At 47.3% G+C, this 19037-nt stretch overlaps 1 protein-coding gene across 9 annotated transcripts in view; it reads right to left on the bottom strand.

Annotated features, from left to right (window-relative positions):
- The window catches only part of GABRA5 (gamma-aminobutyric acid type A receptor subunit alpha5), a 95755-nt gene extending 77750 nt beyond the window's left edge, over positions 1 to 18005 (bottom strand). The window contains exons 1-6 of one of the 9 annotated variants that reach the window (XM_020914544.2): positions 17241 to 17500; positions 15844 to 15902; positions 15319 to 15478; positions 1813 to 1934; positions 926 to 993; positions 603 to 823 (exon numbers count right to left, since the gene is read on the bottom strand). In XM_020914544.2, the coding sequence (XP_020770203.2) occupies positions 603 to 823; positions 926 to 993; positions 1813 to 1934; positions 15319 to 15404 (497 nt within the window). In that variant the 5' untranslated portion in view covers positions 15405 to 15478; positions 15844 to 15902; positions 17241 to 17500. The other 8 variants (XM_020914545.2, XM_070478116.1, XM_070478121.1 and 5 more) reach the window with 8 other exon arrangements.
- Positions 18006 to 19037: the final 1032 nt, after the last annotated feature.

Genomic DNA, 19037 nt, shown 5'->3' with positions numbered 1-19037 from the left:
TCTCACACACACACAAACACACACACACACACACAGCGCCCTCCGGCGGCACTCACCGCATGGTGTAGAGCAGGGTGCCGTCGTCTCTCTCACACACACACACACACACACAGCGCCCTCCGGCGGCACTCACCGCATGGTGCAGAGCAGGGTGCCGTCGTCTCTCACACACACACACACACACACACACACACACACACAGCGCCCTCCGGCGGCACTCACCGCATGGTGCAGAGCAGGGTGCCGTCGTCTCTCACACACACACAAACACACACACACACACACAGCGCCTTCCGGCGGCACTCACCGCATGGTGCAGAGCAGGGTGCCGAGCAGGGTGCCGTCGTCTCTCACACACACACAGACACACACACACACACACAGCGACACACACACAGCGCCCTCTGGCGGCACTCACCGCATGGTGTAGAGCAGGGTGCCGTCGTCTCTCTCTCACACACACACACACACACACACACACACACACACAGCGCCCTCCGGCGGCACTCACCGCATGGTGCAGAGCAGGGTGCCGTCGTCTCACACACACACACACACACACACACAGCGACACACACACAGCGCCCTCCGGCGGCACTCACCGCATGGTGTAGAGCAGGGTGCCGTCGTCCTCCAGGCGCAGCAGCTTGTTGGGTGTGGTCATGTTGTGGGCGATGGACTTCTTCCCGTTGTGGAAGAACGTGTCTGGAGTCCAGATTTTGCTGGCGAGGAGATTGTTGAGAGGAAGGCGCTGCATGGGCCCTTTAAACCGAAGCCTCTCGTCTTTCCAGCTTTGTCGGAAAAACACGTCGATGGTGTATTCCTAGCCCAAAGGGAGGCAACCAAGGGACCATCAGCAGGGGCAGCTCTGGGCCGGCGCCGGCAGGGTTTACAGTGGTCCGGACCGGGCCGCAAGCGAACTCACCATTTCCGTGTCGGACACGGGTCCGAAGCTGGTGACGTAGATGTCCGTTCTCACCTGAGTGATACGCTCTGAAACACAGATACAGGTTCCTCGCCAGGGCCTCAGCTCACAGTTCAGGGGGACATAAGTCAGGGTGCAGTAAATGGGGTCAGGGCGCCTACGTGGACTGTTCTTGTCAAAAAGGAGAGAGGGTCAACTCATGGTTTAAGCAAATGTCCCTGATGAAAATGCAAATAATGAAGAAGGACTAAACACTTTCCTCTGGGGGTGGATTCGTTAGGGGGCCCTCCTCACCTAACAGAGCAGGTTCAGATGCACACATGCAAAGCTGGTGGAGCCAAGGGCCCTGCACATGCCTGAAACGCACGGGATTCTCAGCACACAGTCAAGCCAGCTGCACTCTGACAGCATCTTTACTACTCATTTACTTTCATCAGCTTTACAGGGTCAAAGTAAAAACTAATTACAGTTCTAGTGAAAAATTAAACCTGTAATATGCAACGTGTAAAGAACACTTGCACTAAAAGTGGTTTTCTGAAAAGGACTTGCAGAGACAGGAGGGTATGAGGTTGATGATAAAGTATTTCCTAACATAGGGCAACTTCAGCTTCAGTATCACCTAAGAAGTGGTTTCTCCTTAAGTGGACTGGAATGGATGTTACCGTTATCTGGGGAGAAAAAGGAGTTCTCAGGGAGACCACTTCCCCTGGCTTCTTGCATCTGGAAAATGACAACGTGCAGCAGCCTTGGCAACACCACCAATTCAAATTCCTAGCAGGGAAGCCCTTTGAGGAATTGTTTGAATCATGGCAATCGTAAGCTTGAGACTGGGTTTAAGCAAAAATGTGCCTTGGGCCTCGAGGGCCTCGGCCAGGGCCCACACCCACCTCCGAGCCCGGGCCTCAGTCTGTTGTCGTAACCATCCAGCAGCCCATCCAGGATCCTGGTGAATATCGTGATGTTGTCATCGGTCTCCGCTTTTACAGAGCTGGTTGGCATTTGTGAAAAGCTTTTTAACAGAGAAACAAAAGAAGGAGTTCAGACTTTGTTAATTGTTTCTTACAATTTGTTCTCAAAGTATAGAAACGGGGAATGATATGTTGACTTGTCTTGGAGGGAGGACATCTAAGAATGATCTCCTGTACCATCCAGGCTGTTTTGCTTACATAATCCTTATTCTTGAATATCTTAAAGTGAAAGTGAAGTCGCTCAGTTGTGTCCGACTCTTTGCGACCCCATGGACTGTAGCCCACTGCTCAGTCCATGGAATTTTTCAGGCAAGAATACTGGAGTGGGTTGCCATTTGCTTCTCCATTGAATATCTTAAACAGCCCTAATTCTTGAATAGCCAGTCTGAGAATGCTGGCTCTGGGCTGGTCACCCATCAAATCAAACTCCATGCCTCCCAGACTCTGAAGAAGTCTTTGAGTTGATGGTGCAGCCATTTTTAAGGCATATTAGTCACTGCACATGGGCTGGCAGCGCCTCACCCACTTGTGGGGCGTTTCAGCAGTTTGGTTCAAATACAGAGAACTGAGCCTTCATTTTGTTAGTTACTCCACTGCAATGGGCTATGGGGCACCGGGGGACATTAAAGGTTCTGTCTAATTTGAAACCTAAGATTGCTGGGCCCACATTTTCCTGCATCCTAGACTGGGACCACTTGTGCTGTGAGCATTATGCCGGCACCGATCACTGGTGGGGGGCGGTGGGGGGCTTCCGCATCGTCAGCTCTGCCGGCTGCTGGCACGATCCTCTCAGTCAGAGCAGAAGCTCTGAACCCAGGCTGAAAACCCTGACTTTACATGATGTGGCCCCAGAGCTGAGACTCTGGGAGCACAGTGTTCTGTGACCAACATGTCAACTTACAATAAAACCCCAAGTTTTATTGAGTGGGTGGAACCTTGCAGGAGGTTCACAGGAAGAACGGTCTAATTTGTACAATTCAGCAACAAACTTACTCAGGCCTCAAAAGTCTATGTCAAAAAAACATGTATGCCGATGGAGCAGGTGGAGATGAGAACCAGCCCTGAGCAGATGTGGGCAAGCTGAAGAAGTTATCAGCAGGGAAAGAAAGCCATAGTCTAGAAGATGACTGAACACCTGAACATCAAGGGTTCCACTTCAGAAGTCCATCCATTGCTACCTGTTCAGACGTGCAGATAGCAAGATGTGTGTTATCACCAAGAACCTGACCTGCCATCTGGCTCGGCTTCAAGGGGAACTCATCCTGCTGACAGCCGGCTGTGGCTCCATGACGTCAGCACCCCTGGTACTTGGGAGGAGGACAGGGGGCTCCTGGGGCCCCTCTGGTGTCACTGTGAGGCCCGACTCTGCTCACACGCGTTCTCTTCTGACATAGCTGCAGTGAAAGCTGAACCTCGCCATCAGCAGGAGGTTCTCAGGCAGCACACATGTGTGCTGCCCCACCTGCTTCTTGAAAATTGGTCCTTTTCACCGACTGCATCTAAACAGATCAATCCTCTAATGGCCTAAAGTGTCTCCCTTTTGAATGAACGACTATAATGTTCTTTGGATCTAATTTTCTCATCACCATTAAAATGCATATAGTTGAAGCTCTAACAACCTAAAATCCAGTCCTGTTAGACTGAATTATGAACCTTTGGAGCCCACAGACACATTTTTTTTTCCTTTACTCTGTGACTTAGTATTTAAAAATACTGAATTCCCTTTTCTCTGACATCCATTGTAGTTTCACACAGAAAGACAAAGCACTCAGCCTTGAAAATCTAATGTCAGAATGAAGGGCCTTAACACTGTCCTCCAAATTTATGAAAGAAAGTTTGTGCATGGGCCCAGCTGAGCAACAACAGAGCAACTATTGCTCAAACTAACTCTGGCCTTAACGTCCACTTCGTGTGAAGCTCACAACAATCACCAGTTTGGTTACTCAATTCTAGGTTTTGTCCAGGTGTCCAACTTTTGGAAGGTTCCTGTTGGTTCTTTAACTTAGAAGAGAGGTGACAGCATGCAAGCTAGCGGAAAAAAGCTATCACTTGTATGTGAAATCTAAGAAAGCCAACTCGTAGACACAGACAGTAACCAGGGGCTGGGCTGATGGAATTCGGGAGATGTTGGTTAAGGTTACAAACCTGCAATGAGAAAAAAAATAATTTGGGGGAATCTAATGCACAGCGAAGTAATTCTAGTTAATATTATGTTATAAACTTCAAAGTTAATAAGAGGCTAGCTCGTTTCCATCACAAAAAGGTAATGACTTAATAATTACGTGACATGACAAAGGTGTCAGCTACTGCTAAGATGGTAATCACACTGCAATACATTAATGTATCAAATCAACATGCTACATACCTCAATTTACACAATGCTACATATCAATTCTATCTTAATAAAAAATATAAAAGTCACAATAAAAAAAAGAAGAAGCATACCTTAATGTTTCAAGTACATTTTAAGAACTGTTGCATTATCTGTTGTGAAAATATCCTTAAATTATATTTGCTCTGAATAGCCTTGACTGTCAGGAGACAGAGACCATGGGGATGGCCACAGACCACTTAGACCCATCATGTCTCCAGGAGCACTGCCTCCTAGACACCCTTGCAGGAATTTCAGTATTTGCCCCCTTTTGCTATAACTGTTTCTTGCATTTATCTGTGGACTTTAAAAAAAAAAAAAAAAAAAAAGGTGCCACGGCTGGAGATTTGCCATGATTTCTTCTCTGTATTTACTGAAGGTAGGGCCTAGGATGTCACAAATAGTTTCTTTAGAAGTCCTTAAAAATGCCCATCAGGGCAGGAGTAGAGGTTCTGCTCATGAACAACTGGAAAGTCCTCCTCAGTCCATAGATCCTTCTCCGAAACCATTCCTTTGTAACTCGTGGTTACAAAACGCACCGTCTTCACAGCTATGGAGAGGAAGGCCTCCCCTTACGACTGAAAGCAAATGGTGTGCCAGCATACAGGAGACTCTCAGAGTGGCCTGGTGAACTTTCTCATGCATATCAAGTTGTATAATTTTTACAGACTGCTCCTGATATACAGAGTGACTTCAGCTTGCTTTGTTCCATTTGGGCTAGGAAAACAAAACAGCACACAAATACAGGGATGTGCCTTCAGCGAGCAGTTCCATTCAGTGAGCGAATCCACAAGGCCTCCAGGTGGAAACACAAGACACCCTCAGCCCTCTGGGGTACAGTAAGCAGGCTTCAGCTTGCGTCTTCACGGTTCTGGGTAAAACCAAAGAGCTCTGCCGGCCCTCAGGTCAGCTGTGAGTGCACGGCCACTCCTAAGGTAAGCTGAAGGCTCTGTTCTTGCGGGAGGCAGATTCTGTGAACTAAGTAAGACTAGCTCCATCATTTTTGACAACAATTTTATATAAAGTAGAAATCCTTGAAAAATGTGGTGATTTTCCCTTCAGTATCAGGATTAATAAACTAGGTTGTCTGAAAATTTGAACTATTTTCTTAGAGTTAAGTGCATGTTTTCTACAAATAATGACACTACAAATAATGTCCATGAAACAGCTGCAATATTTTCATATTACTGATGTTTCAGAAAAGGGACAATAAAGGAAATACAGATCCAACCAATCATGTTAAAACATCCTCATTTTTTACATCTTCTATACAAAAGGCAGGTGGACTTGATCCCTAAGCTTGAATGCTGAGCCCCACGTTCCAGGCTGAGGAGGGAAGGTGATGGTTGGGACATAGGCAGGGACACAAGTGGGACCCAATGCTCAGGCGGTGGAAGGACTTCCTCAGACGCCGTGACTGGCCCCTGCCAGGCTTAAAGGTCTGGGTCTTTCAGGGACTTCTGACGAGGTGGAGTAGGGAACAGGCAGCCATAAATGTGGTCCACTAATGGTTTATTTCACAAGCAGAGCTTTCAGAACAAAAACATGCATGACTTTAGAAAGACTCAACTCCAGTAATTGTGCAAACTTCCCTCCTGCCCCTGTGGTCTTACCTCTGGTGTCTTCAGGGCATTTGAACCTGTGACTTTTGCATTAGCTTCTTCTGGATTTCTAGACCCTAGAGCCTCGGCCTTAACTGACCCAGGAGGAACAGGCTCTGGTATTTTTTAAGGTCCCCAAATGATCTTCATGTGAAGTCAGAGGGGAGAGGGACTGTTCTAAGAGGGACCTAGATAGCTAAGTTGGAAACAGGCTGCTCTGTGAACCAGCTGCCAAAGTGACTCCAAATGACCCCAGAGAGCACCTGTCTCCATCACATCTTCACAGAGGTTCACTGTCCCAGCAGCTCAGCTCAGCAAAGGCATTGTGGATGGCGACCGTGTGCCTGGCATTGTGGCGGGAACTGTGACGATGACAAAGGTGGCATTCCTAACCTTGGGGTCTAAAAGAATGGGTCATGTTCCCAGAGGATTCCTGAAGAACATGATTGCTTCAGGAGTCTTATATGCAGGGCATCCTAGGACCTGAAAGTAGAGAGATCAAGCTTTGTATGAGGTCAGAAGAAAGGAAAGCAGACCCGAACCTTCGAGCATGAAGATCAGGTCTCAAGCCAAAGGAAGGGGTCTGTGAGTAGTGGCACCAAGAAAAAAAATTGGTAGATTGGGATTGATATATACACATTATTATATATATAACAGATAACTAATAAGGACCTACTGTATAGCAAGGGAAATTCTATTCAATATTCTGTGATGACCTATATGAGAGAAGAATCTATAAAAGAGTAGATATAAGTATATGTGTAACTGATTCACTTTGCTATACAGCAGAAACTAACACAACATTGTAAATCGACTATACTCCAAAAAAAATTTAAAAAAAAAGAAAAGAAAAATATTGACATTTGCAATGGGCATGTAAGAACCCTAGTGAGAAGAGCCCTGTGTGGGGGTCAAATCACAGCATATTCAGGTGACAAGCTCCACCTCCAGGATCTAGCCTCTCAACAGGGGCACTGTCTTTCCTTGTGGCCTCAGGCACCTCGGGGATGATGGGCTTATCAGAGGCAAGACTGGAGGTGGAGAGGGCCAGAGTTGAGGACGTGCAGGGCTGCAGAGGGGGGATGGACAGGCCATCAGCAGGGTTTCTGACTCGAGCCAGGGAGAAACAGGGAGGGAGGAATCTGAATGCAGCAGGACCAGGATCCCGAGAGCGCTTTCTCCAAAACCAGGGATCAAGGTGGGTGAAACCTGCAGTAGAACCCATGCGTTACTCTGAAAGGAGAGCATTGTATTAGTCGTCAAATATAAGAGTCTTTTTGTTTTTGAGGAAACTTTACTCCAGTGTAACTTTTCTATCAGGGTGAATGCCTCTACTAGTAATAATAACATTGCAGTAGAGTCCACCTTTAAAGGTGTTTCACTTTACCAAGTGATGCCTGATGATGCCTCCTTATTTCAGTATTTTAAATGGTTCAAGTTGAACAGTTACATCATCATTTCTGGGGAAGAAAAATCTTTTGAGTCTTGTACCACAAATGGTGCTGTTGATGGCAATGTGTGATGCATTTCTTGTGATCTCTGCTTATGCTGACAGTCATTTTCGATTTCCATAAAATGGTATAGATAATTGCATCTGCAGACCAGCTTTAATGTGAACTTACTTTGGGACTTGAACAGAATTGCTTTTAAGCAACAGCTTGTCTGTCTTCTTGAACTGCATTTCTTTTTGCATTCTTTCTCCAGTATATAGTTACTTCTGAGAGAAGTATCTTCAGTTTTGTTTGCTCATTACTTTAAGCTCATTAAATAAGTACCTCTAAATGGCACTGTTTCGTGATGTTTTCCTCAAATTTCCATTACAAACCACTTTAGTTAACTATGTTAAAATATGTAAACTTTTAAAAATACCATGGTGGATATAACCAGACATGAAAATAAAACTCAAATTTCCAATTAAATTGTTTCCTCTTATGATGGAAAATATGGATCAATTGGCACGTGTGCTTTATGTGGATAAAGGTGTGTCCATAAAGCTTTATGCCAGAATTCTTTGGTGGCTTCCACGTCAAAAGTGCCCATGGTCCTGCCCATCACTCTCTGGACAGAGCTCAAGCCCACCCCACCCCTGCCCACCACCCTGCATGTAGATGCTCCACGCTTGTCCCCACTACTGCAGCCTGTTTCAGGATCCTACAACCTGCAAGGTTGGACCCAGGTGCCTGCCTTACAGGCCACACCCCCGTCATCTGACCCCAGACTTCCCTAGACTCCTCCCCTTCCTTTCCCCCAGCTACAATGGGTGCTCCACAAATGTGGTTATAAAGCACATGAATCATCCCGGTGCTTATTACACGTGGGTCTCCCTCCTCCCTAACCAGTCCCACCAGTAAGTACATCAGGTCTTTGAAAAGTCTCTCATTCACCCTATATTCCCTTTGAGGTACCGCGCCATCCTCAGCCGCTCATCTGGAGCGGCTCTCCCACTGAAGATCTGTCTGCTCAAAGGTCTCTGCTGTCTCTGCCCTGCCCTTGCCCCGCCTTTCCCAGGATCCCAGTGGAATCTTCTGTGGCTGCTCCTCTCAGTGCCAAACCCACAGGGCCAGTCTCAGCCCTCAGCTGACCCCATCTCCTTCTTACAGTGCAGGACATGCTCTCTTTCTTCTTAACCTCCCTGGCCTCTTCTCCTTAAACCTGGCATTTCCCAGGGCTGTCTAGAGACACTCCTTCAGTCTAAACTCAATCTCTAATTGATCTCCTTCAATCTAATGGCTTTAAGTATCTCTCTCAAGTTCACGTCTTCAGTCCCAAACTCTGTCTCGGACTCCACACCTGTATGCCCAATGGGCTGCCTGGCTGCTTGGATATCTAACGAAGCTTGCACAGGTCCGGAACTGCACTCATGATTCTCAGAGGCCTCCTCCGCTGCTGTCTCTTCCAGCTCAACAACAGCCTATTGAACCCACCACCTTCTCAGGCCTTCGTTCATGTCCACGACAGCCCATCAACCGATCCTGCTGGCCAAAACGCCCCTCCCCTGGGGCACTGCCTTTGCCTCTTGATTGCCTTTCCTGGCCCCTCCTTTACTAAGCCTCCCCACCCAGACTCTGAGTTTACTCTCCACTTACAGCCAGTCAGCCTTACTGTAATTCTGCTGTCACATCTCAACGGGACCAGATTTCACCCTTCAACGGCCAACTGCTTGTCCCGATGCTACCCCGCATGGCCTACAGATGAACTGACTATCCCCACCCATGCTGCCTCTCTGGCCCTTCCTCCCACCCACCTTCCCTGTCCTCAAGCTGGCCTCTTCAATCACCTTGCCTCTGCTGCTCCTCTCAACTGTCCAATCATTGCCACCAAGATAGGCTCATTCTTCAGACGTCTGCTTGAGTACATCTCCCAGCACATTCACTACCTCCTACTCTGAACTACTCTGAACTATAGCAATCCTTGTGACCCAATTGATAAGTATGTGTTTACTTACTGCACCAGGAGCCCTCCTGGCAGGCAGGCTTTGCTCTGCCCATCACAGGGTCTCAGCATCTAGGACAGTGCCTGGCACGCAGGAAGGACTCAATAGACCCTGACGCAGCTACAGGGCACCATCCTGCAGAATGCCCAAACCCCGACCCAGAACCTGTAACTGACTGTGTGCCCTTACACAGGAGGGAGACTGCCAGCGGGACTAAGCTTGTGGACTTTGCTGTGCCCAGCCCATGAGTCTAGCAAACCTTGGTGCTTCTTGGTCACAACGCCCAGAAGGACACTGAACTTAGCACTCCCTTCTTACCTGGCCATGTTTCAGCACTTAGCATACACGCATTGATCCTTCACATCAACCCTGTGGCGTAGGATCTGTTATTACTTTCACTTGGAAATTAGGAAACTTGAGCTGCAGGCAGGCTTAGTAACTGCTGCCGCAAAGAGCAGCTTCACTGTCCTCTGTCAAAATGATACCTACATCCCTGAAGTAGGAACTAAATTGATTATGGAGTGATGCCCCAATTTCTTCCTGTTGTTAAAAGTGAAAATGAACTGGCCCTGGGTTTCATTTATTTTTAGGTTTGCCTTTTGATCTTATCTTGAGATAAATTATTAAATAAATACAAATAAAACACAATTTTCAATGAACTGCTAAAGTCTTTTTCATTGTATATCTTAATTTTCCTATAACATGGTTCCCTCTCTATTACATTATATTTCATAGCATATATTTTGTATTTGATTTTATTCAGGCTACAGAAGGCTATCTTTAGAGCAGTGCTATTTGAGTTCTAGGTTAGAAGATTCCAATGTACAGATTTTTCCCCATTCTATCCCTTTTTGTTGCAGCTTAAATATTCAGACATTCTGGAGAAGGTCCTGCATTGATGGTGCTAGCCCAGGCCCTCAGCCTGGGGATGGACCCTGAGTTTCCCACTTTTCAATGATGAAACTTAGACATGTTTCTCTGTATTCCATCACCTTAACTCTTTTAACCTACAAAGAGATGATTCTGTGAAAATTAAACAGTACATTTCTTTTGAAAATGCATTCTGGAAATGAAGAAGTACTCATGTAAGCACTTATAACTATTGTTGCTGCCACCAGAATTCTACTTTTGATTCTAATATTTTCCTTTGAAATTTCACACCAATTAAAATATGCATGTTATGCAATTGTACCTTTGTATAAAAAATCCCAAAGCCCACATTCTCCTTCTCCCCTTGAAGCAAGCCAGTTACTCATCTTGGAGCTGATGGCCAGAGAAGGGCTGGCTGGGTCGACTCTGGCTGACTGTCCGTCTAATCTTTGGTTAGCAGTTTTAAGTTTCTAAGCATGTAATTTGGAAGTATTTTGTTTTGGTGTCTTAAAAAAGTGTTGGCATTACTCTGTAGCAGGGTCTCAGTCGGGCTCTCCTGCAATGCAGAAGACCGCAGTTCCATCCTGTGTCAGGAAGATCCCCTGGAGAAGGGATGGGCTACCCTCTACAGTATTCGTGGGCTTCCCTTGTGGCTCAGATGGTAAAGAATCTGCCTGTAATGCGGGACACTTGGGTTTGACCCCTGGGTCGAAGGGCAGATCCCCTGGAGGAGGAAATTGCTACCCACCCCAAAATTCTTGCCTGGAGAATCCCTATGGACAGAGGAGCCTGGCGGGCTACGGTCCATGCAGTCGCAGAGTTGGCCACAACTGAGTGACTAAGCACAGCTCACACAGGGTCTTGGTCACCTAAGAAGTTTACCATGTGCGAGGTCTCTGGCCATCCCTGCAGCCTCCACGTAATGTCTTCTCACTGTGAGTGTCCTATCTGCTTCACAGCACTGCTCTGCGGTTTTATAACTGTCGTGATGACCATTCGTCCTGGTCTTGTGAATTTGCAGCTATAAGCAGGAAGAACTTTCCATATGGGGATTTCCCTCTTGCCACTTAAAAAGACATCGTGAGTTGTGAATGACTCAGAGAGAGTGCACTTTCTGCTCTAGTTGAGTAGAGAACTGTCCTTGAGAACGTGTATGAACAGACCCTCTTCATGAAATCAACAGTCCAGGTTAGCATGCTTGTGTAGACAGATAAGCTTTTCTTAAGCTACTTCTACAAGAACCTGCCTATAATTGCCAATTATAGAATACTGTTTTCCAAAAACTATTTGAATGATAGTACCCATGTGATAAAATTCTAATGTATTTTTTACTTTCTAATAGATAAACCTCTAAAGAGTGTTTGATATTATTAAATGAATCACATTTTACCATATAATTGAATTGATAATCCTCAAATCTATCTTACAATTATCACTGATCTAATCAAGTCTGAAAAGTATGATTTTTCAGATGATGATAAACTAACTTCAGATTAAATTATATTTTGACCTTCCATTGATGCAAACATCATTTTTGTGCTGGTGTCTTTACACCATGTATGCGTGATTACTGGTTAAAATAACTATAATCCCTCAAATTATACCATGCCTCTGAATGTGACATCACACAAGGCCAACAGTCAGATATGTCTCTGTTCTGTTATACACTTGACTCATGCTCTGTTATATAACCCAAAACTAACAGAAGAATTACAAAGGCTACTGAAAATGAGCTACTGGTGGCTCTGATCAAATTTAGAAAATAAAAGGGAGAAGAAATGAGACTCATATTTTCAAAGCAATTTCACCTTATCTTATATAATCACCAAATACATTTTACTTACCACATATAAATTTCTTGATCGCCAGCTCCACATATTTTTCACAAACAGTGTATGATTTTGTACTGCACAGAAGCACAAGCGTCCTTCCTCTTTCCTCTGCTCTCTGACTGAGAGCAGTTTCCTATCACTCTCTTTCCCCCTCACCAGTTGTCTGATTTTCTTTACGTATTTACAGGTATCCACATTTCTTTTGTCCCACAATGTGCAAATTACGGCCTTTCATGCTTCCCTGTTCACCTTTCTTTAGAACAAAATCACATAAACTCTTCCTTTGGAGGAAGATAACAGAGCTTACCAAGCTCTTTTTCTCTGTTATCTCAGAATGGAAAATTCTCTCTACCCTGATGCAGAGAATTCCTTTCAAAATTATGCCCCCTTCCTCTATAGATCAGTCTGACTTAGACCTTCCCTGAAAACCATGTGCAGTCAAGACGAGAACCCCAGGACCACCCGGCAGGCTTCCTTTGAGGACAAAACCCCAGCACAACCAGCGTGGTAAACCCCCCAGTTAGCCATCTTTTCCTCTCGTCTTCCTGACTGTAAGCCAGGGCTAATGATGCTCAGCTCATAAGTGTCCTCTAAAACAGACAGTGTTACAATAGGCACTGCATATTGCAATAGATATTATTTTGTCAAGATTTTAAATCAAATAAGTGTTCTGAAACTTTCTTTGCAATTTGATAAAATTATTCTTAAGCTCATTTACAGTAATAACCAAGTGAGAGGAGCCTTGTATGAAAAGGGAAATTGATAGGGCCTTGTGCCCCTAGACGTCAAGATGCCTTCTGCTGAAAACCATACCCTACTTAACTTCCCACTTTGCTACAGATCTTGGTCCCCAGAAGCAACTGGACGCACAAAGCCAAGAGCTAAAAGCACTCAGGGGAGCTGACGTAAAATTCTACTTACAGAAAGATCTTCTAATAGAAATGATCTCAAATACTTAAAGCAATTGTAGGATGGATATGTTCACAGGTACGTAGGAAACCAACACAATCTGAAACAATGCAAACACCCCTAACTAGGGAAGTAGCCCATGACAAAGCGTTTATGCACTGCAATACACTTGTCCATTCTACGTAATACATTTTAAGACCTTGTGGTAACAAAGTATTGGTGTGAAGAAAGCACAAAAATACAGAACTGAAAGTACAGTATGATCCCAACTGTATAAAGCTAGGCATAGAAGCAATAGAAAGAACCACACCAGAATGGGAAGGATGATTGTATCTGTGTGGTGGAATTAAGGATATTTTCCTTTTTCACATACAATCCTGTGTTTCATTAATTTCTGCAGGTGTCATTTTAGGATGGATTATTAAACTTGTATCTGACAGGTTCAAAACTTCTCCAACAACTAACTGTCTAAGGAGATTAAGGGGTATTCTACTACTCGTTCTGTATTAGCTTCTAGAAATTAAGAGTTATCTCTCTATTTTGAAGATGACCTCAGAAAGTCATTAAATTGAGTAAGAAATTAAGTACAGCTGCTTCTAATGGCTAAACTCCATATGCACATTTCTTTATACTTCAGACTTTCATCCACCAGGTAAGCATAGTACCTTCTTGACTATAGAATATGCAGATTCACAGAAATATATTCGACTAAAATCTTAGGAAAAAAATACATGTTTCCAGTCCTAGCATATTTCTTACCTCTGAAATATTGATAAATATATGCAATATATCAGTAGGCAAACTACCTACCTAATGTAGTAACTTGGAAATTTAAAATATTGTGTTTGATTTCATTTCTAAACACACTTCTCAGGCAGGAGGGATGTATGCAGGATGTATGTGGGAACACTAAGGTTAAATCCTAGAAGATTTAGCAGCAGGGAGAGCCCTTGGAAGGGAAGACATTCACTGAACAGACAAGGAAACCAAAGGCACAAGTAGGGAAGTACCCATTCAAGACGAGCAGCAAGGCAAGAATAACAACCGACACTGTCCCAAGGGAAGGCCCTGACTGGCTCGAAGGCCGTCCCACGGGCATGGGTAGCATGCTCACTCTGTCCCCTTCACGGTGCAGAGGGCCGGACAAGTCTCTGATGGAGCTGGAACACAGCCCCATGCCGTCATGTACCGGCCACACACCTGGGGATGGGCCCAGGCCTCTCTCTCTCTGCCTTCTCGTCTGTACAGAACTGGGAATGTCAGAAGTACAGAAAATGTGCTGAGAACAAGGAGAGAGGGTCATGGACTTTGGAGGGGCCTTCTTCCTGCCAACTCATGGGGATGTATTGCAGAGCCATTGTGCCCTGCAGATGCCTCCATGATTCACACAAGCGCAACCTTCACCACTGATTTTCACATAAGGGGTGTTTGGCGACTTTTGTCCTAAAATTTAACTTCTTAATTACACTCCACCAACTTTAAGTTGGGGTCTCCCTGGTGACTCAGGGGTAAAGAGCCCACCTGCCAAGGCAGGAGACACAGGTTCAATCCCTGGGTGGGGAAGATCCCCTAGAGAAGGAAATTGCAACCCACTCCAGTATTCTTGCCTGGAGAATCCCATGGACAGAGGAGCCTCGTGGGCTATAGTCCAAGGGGTTGCAAAGAGTCGGATACGACTTATCGACTAAACACACCACCAACTTCAAGTTAGAATCCTTGTGATTAGCCACAGCAATTTTGGGAAGAAGAGGACAGAGTCAGCACCTCACAAGAAGTTTGTCAGGAACGTGGGTTATCACTGGTTTGATGAAAAACTATTAGAATCAGTACACTGATACTAAAGGCCAAGATGAAAGAGCTTAAAGGCACTGGTAACTCCAAATGCCCTGGTGTCCTGCAGATCAGACACATGCAGTTTCTGGTATCTGCGTCTGCATTCCGATGGCCACAGTTCAAGTCCTTTGGCTCAGGTCAGGACCACTGCGAGTCCTTGTCAGTGCCACCTAGGCTAGGCGTGGCTTTAAAGGCAAATTCCGTTACAGAATGGAACTAAGGACAACAAAGAATGTTGCCCACTGCTTTGTCCAACAAGCAAGAAACGTCCTTCATGCAGGTCAGCTTTTGAATCCTGCTTTAACCTGAGTGGGAGGAAACACAGCTTACTCTGAAACCAGCTTCGGTTTCCACTTCTGAAAACATAATCTGCTTCTTTTCTCTGACTGACTTCAGAAACCTCACACTTGGAGCAGCCTTGCTCGGAATGAAGCGTGGGGTAAGGCAGGGACTCTTATAAGGCTATGGGACTGCAAAGGTGGTCAAGGAGGGCTTGCTGATACACTGCTCAGCAAAGTTTCTAAAAGGTACTTGTGCCCTGAAAATTGGAAAATCAAAGCATAGACGATAACTTACCCAAAGTGACTGGCTAAGTTCATGGAAATACAAAAGAGAAGGAGGTTTTTGATCATGATAAAGCTAGAGAACATTCCATTGTCCATTCCCAGTAAGAATAACAGCTGAAGCAGATGAATTTGGAAGAAGAGCTATTCCTTTCTCCACCTTGATCTTGAAGCTGAAAGGGGAAAAAACATAAACATGACTGTTGTCATGAAACAGCTTCTAGAATCAAATCACACTGCTAACACACACAATTCATACAGAAAGGAGCCTGGCTGTCCTTGTCCATCATGGCTCCATATCAGGAGTTATCTGTGTTCAATGGCCAGTAAGGTGGGGTGTAAAAAGAAATTACAGTAGGCTTAATTTTCACCTTTACTCAAGGTGCAGAATCATTTTCCTAATTTGTCTTTCCCATGTCGCAAATTCTTTATTTTTCCACGTGATCAAATGACCCTCTAGTCCTATGATTAGAATCAATGCCTGAAGTTATCTAACTGTATTTTACATCTGTCAAATCCACAAGTGGAATAATTTTACCTTTCTGAAATATTTGCCACGCGTCAAAGCCAGCAAGCTACTCCTTGTTCTGCAAGGTGCTATGAGAAAGTATGTGGAAAGAGGGGAAAAAAGGCACATTTAAACAGGTCTTCTGCAAGATCACGACAATATAAGAACTGCTTATAAAAGAAGGCTGCCACTTTCTCAGCAATCTGTCCCCATGACTAAAGAACTTAGTAATCACTGCATTTGGGAAAGTCTTTCGGCTCTGGGTTATATGCTGGGCCCTAATTAATGCATCTGAAATCCAAGCAGGCACAATCCCTGGGTTCTGCAACTAACCCTAGAGAAGGGATATATTTCTCAATATGCGCATAATGCAAATGGATAGATATCATATAGGAGCACCGCGTGTTCAAAAGCAACATTTTCCCGAGGAGACCCCAGGCCAACTCCGGAAGAGAAAAACACACAACAGGTACTTCCACCTCTGAAACCAAGGCCCTCGAGTCGAGAAAGGCAGGGCGGGGATCGCCTGAGTGCGTCCAGGGGCTGCTCTCCAAACCCCGGGCCGGAGTCCCGGCGGCGAGCACGCGGCGCTGCATGCGGGAAACCCGGGCGGCACCTCCTGCCGCCCTCAGCCTGGTGAGAGTCGGGACCAGGCTTTGGGGGAGTCGGGACCCCCAAAGACAGGCTGGCTCCCACGGTCCCAGGACCGCCGCGGGGGCTCGCGAGTGCGGGGGTGGCACTGCAGAGCTGCAGCCTCCGCGCCCGGGCGCCCGCGGCCGGGTAGAGTCGGCCGCCCGCCCGGTCCGCAGCGGCGCGCCCAGCGCCAACCGTTTGCCCACCCTCCCCGGCTCGCTTCTGGCCCCGGCAGACCTGCCCTGCTGCCGCTCCGGGTCCGAGCGGAGCGTCCTGCCGCGTGGCGCTTTCCTCCTCGGCCCGGAGCGCGCTGTGCAGCGTCGGCTCCGTGTCTCCCGGCCTCGAGCCGCCAGCGCGACCCGCTCGCGCCCCCGCCCCAGTCTCGAGGCCGAGCCCGCGCCCACCCCGCAGGAAGCGCCCAGCCAGCCGCGCCTCGGAGCCCGGCGGCTGGCGTGGCCCCCGGGGGGCGTTTTCGGCCCTCGGCTCGGGTGACCGCGGCGGGAGCCTCGTGCCCCAGTTCCTACCGGCAGGTCCGTGGGTCCTGCGCCCTGCCCCGTCCGGCGGCGCCGCGCTGCTCTGGACGCCCCTGCCCTCCCGCGCGGGCTGCGCCTCCGCAGTCGCCGGGGGAAAGTTTGGGCTCCCGGCCGCCAGCGGCGCCCCGCCTGCGTCCACCGCCCTCCCCGAGCCAGGCAGCCTCGAGGAGATAGCTGCGGGCCGAGCCGGGGCCGCTTGCCCTCCCGCCGCCGCCCGCAGCTCCTGACCCCACGGCCCCGGTCCCGCGCGCCCGGGCTTACCCCGCGCGCCGGCCCGGGAAGGCGAGCCGTCGGCGAGGGCGCATCCTCCTCCCCCGTCTGCTCTCCCCGGCTGGCAGGCGCGGAGGCCGGTGCGGCGTCACCGCCCCGTGCAGCCAGCGCGAACTTCCCCGGTGCTGCCGGGCCGAGCGCCTCGGGCGCCCCCCGCGCTCCCGCCGCCGCCCTGCGGCTCAGCTCCGCGCCCGAGGCCGCGCGCCGCCCCGCTGCAGAGCCCCCGGCGCCCCCGGCGCGCCGGCGCGCGCTCTCACCTCGCCCGAGCGCTACATGTCGGCTCCGGCTCTGAGAAACGCTCCTCTGAGGAGGCGCTCCGGTAGAGGCCGCCAGACTCTCAGCAAACGCGCTCTGGCCCCGGGCCGGCTGCGAGGAAGGGGGAGCGTTCGGGGACCCCGGCTTGGCCAGCTCTGGGACAGGCCACGTTTCTGATGAAGTTTCTTGGTGGCCTGCGGGAGTGTATCGGCGCCTCGTGTCCCTCTTTTTAGGACTGAGATGGAAAGGGGGTGTCCAGGCAGCCGCCGAAGGCCGGGGCGCCGAGAGCTTTCCTGTCTCAGGACCAACCCTGAGCGCCTTTCTGGCCGGGCCTAAGTCCTGCCTCAGTCCTCCACGCAGTCCCCTGTGCCTGCAGCTCCTGCTCTCTATTGGAAGAAAACTGGCCTCTTTAAAAAATTGTAATTCATTGCTATGGGAAGGAAAGTCCGTAAAATGGATTAATTAGAATTAAACGCTTACCTAATTGCTCTGTACATTTGGGGAGGCTGGGAAGTTCCCTTTCCGGACAAGCCTGCTGGTCAGTGACAACAGGACTTAGGGTCTGCAGAATTGAGAGTGGGTCTCGGACGTGAATTCCGCTGTAGGGCGTTACCCCCCGCACCCACGAACACGTGAAATTCCGTTATTGCGGTCATGTTCGTCTCTGCCTCGGCGTGCCTACTCTGAGCGCTGAGGCTAGCTGGCACAAACGACTCTTGAGGAGGGTTAGGAGGCCAAGCAGCACAGTTCTGGTTATAAGACGGCAGCGTCTGATCTTCTCCGGAGGGGATGCCTCTTGGCTATGAGAACACCCGGGGGCAGATGTTCAATATTTAAATAAACCCAGCAAGAACCTGATGGGCAGTGTAGTATCATTTCTGTGTCTCTGACAAAATACATAGAAAGACTTTGAGAGTCAGAGTCAAAAAACTGAATTGTTTACAGTCTCTCTTAACAGAATAATTGTGGGAAGGGCAAATTTCTAACTCTCCTCCAGAAAAGATCTTTAATCATTCAGTGTGTGAAGTCACACTATCCTTAGTTATGTTTAATACAACGCAGTCCAAATCTAAGCTAACTGCTGGCACTTTTGCACATGCCAAAAATTCTAAGATTTTCTAAAAATAGCAGCTTCTAGATATATTTCAGAAATAGGACAGAAAAATACATAAATGTTCCAAGTATAAGGAAGTGTTATTCTGAGTATACACTTAGTCATAGTATTAAATAGCTCTGATTCCAGTGGTTCTGCATGAAATATAAATTAGATAAGATGCTTATTTGAAAGGCTTTTCTGATTCTGAAGTGAATAAATTGAACACAGACATTTCTTAATTTTCTAATTACTCAAAAATCATATCACTAAGATAAAGTTCATTGAAAATCAAAATCATTAAATTTAAAGCAATAAAAATCAATATAATTGTAACCTACTAAGTGTTAGAATTCTAGGTTTAGAGATACCAGTGATAATTACTCTTTTCCCAATATTAAATAACATAAGGCAAATCAAACAGTTCAAATAACTAGTGA

This window comes from Odocoileus virginianus, chromosome 16 (assembly GCF_023699985.2).
Source record: "Odocoileus virginianus isolate 20LAN1187 ecotype Illinois chromosome 16, Ovbor_1.2, whole genome shotgun sequence".
NCBI lineage: Eukaryota > Metazoa > Chordata > Mammalia > Artiodactyla > Cervidae > Odocoileus > Odocoileus virginianus.
Note: the sequence above shows the minus strand (reverse complement) of the source record. Positions and strands in the feature narration are given on the sequence as shown.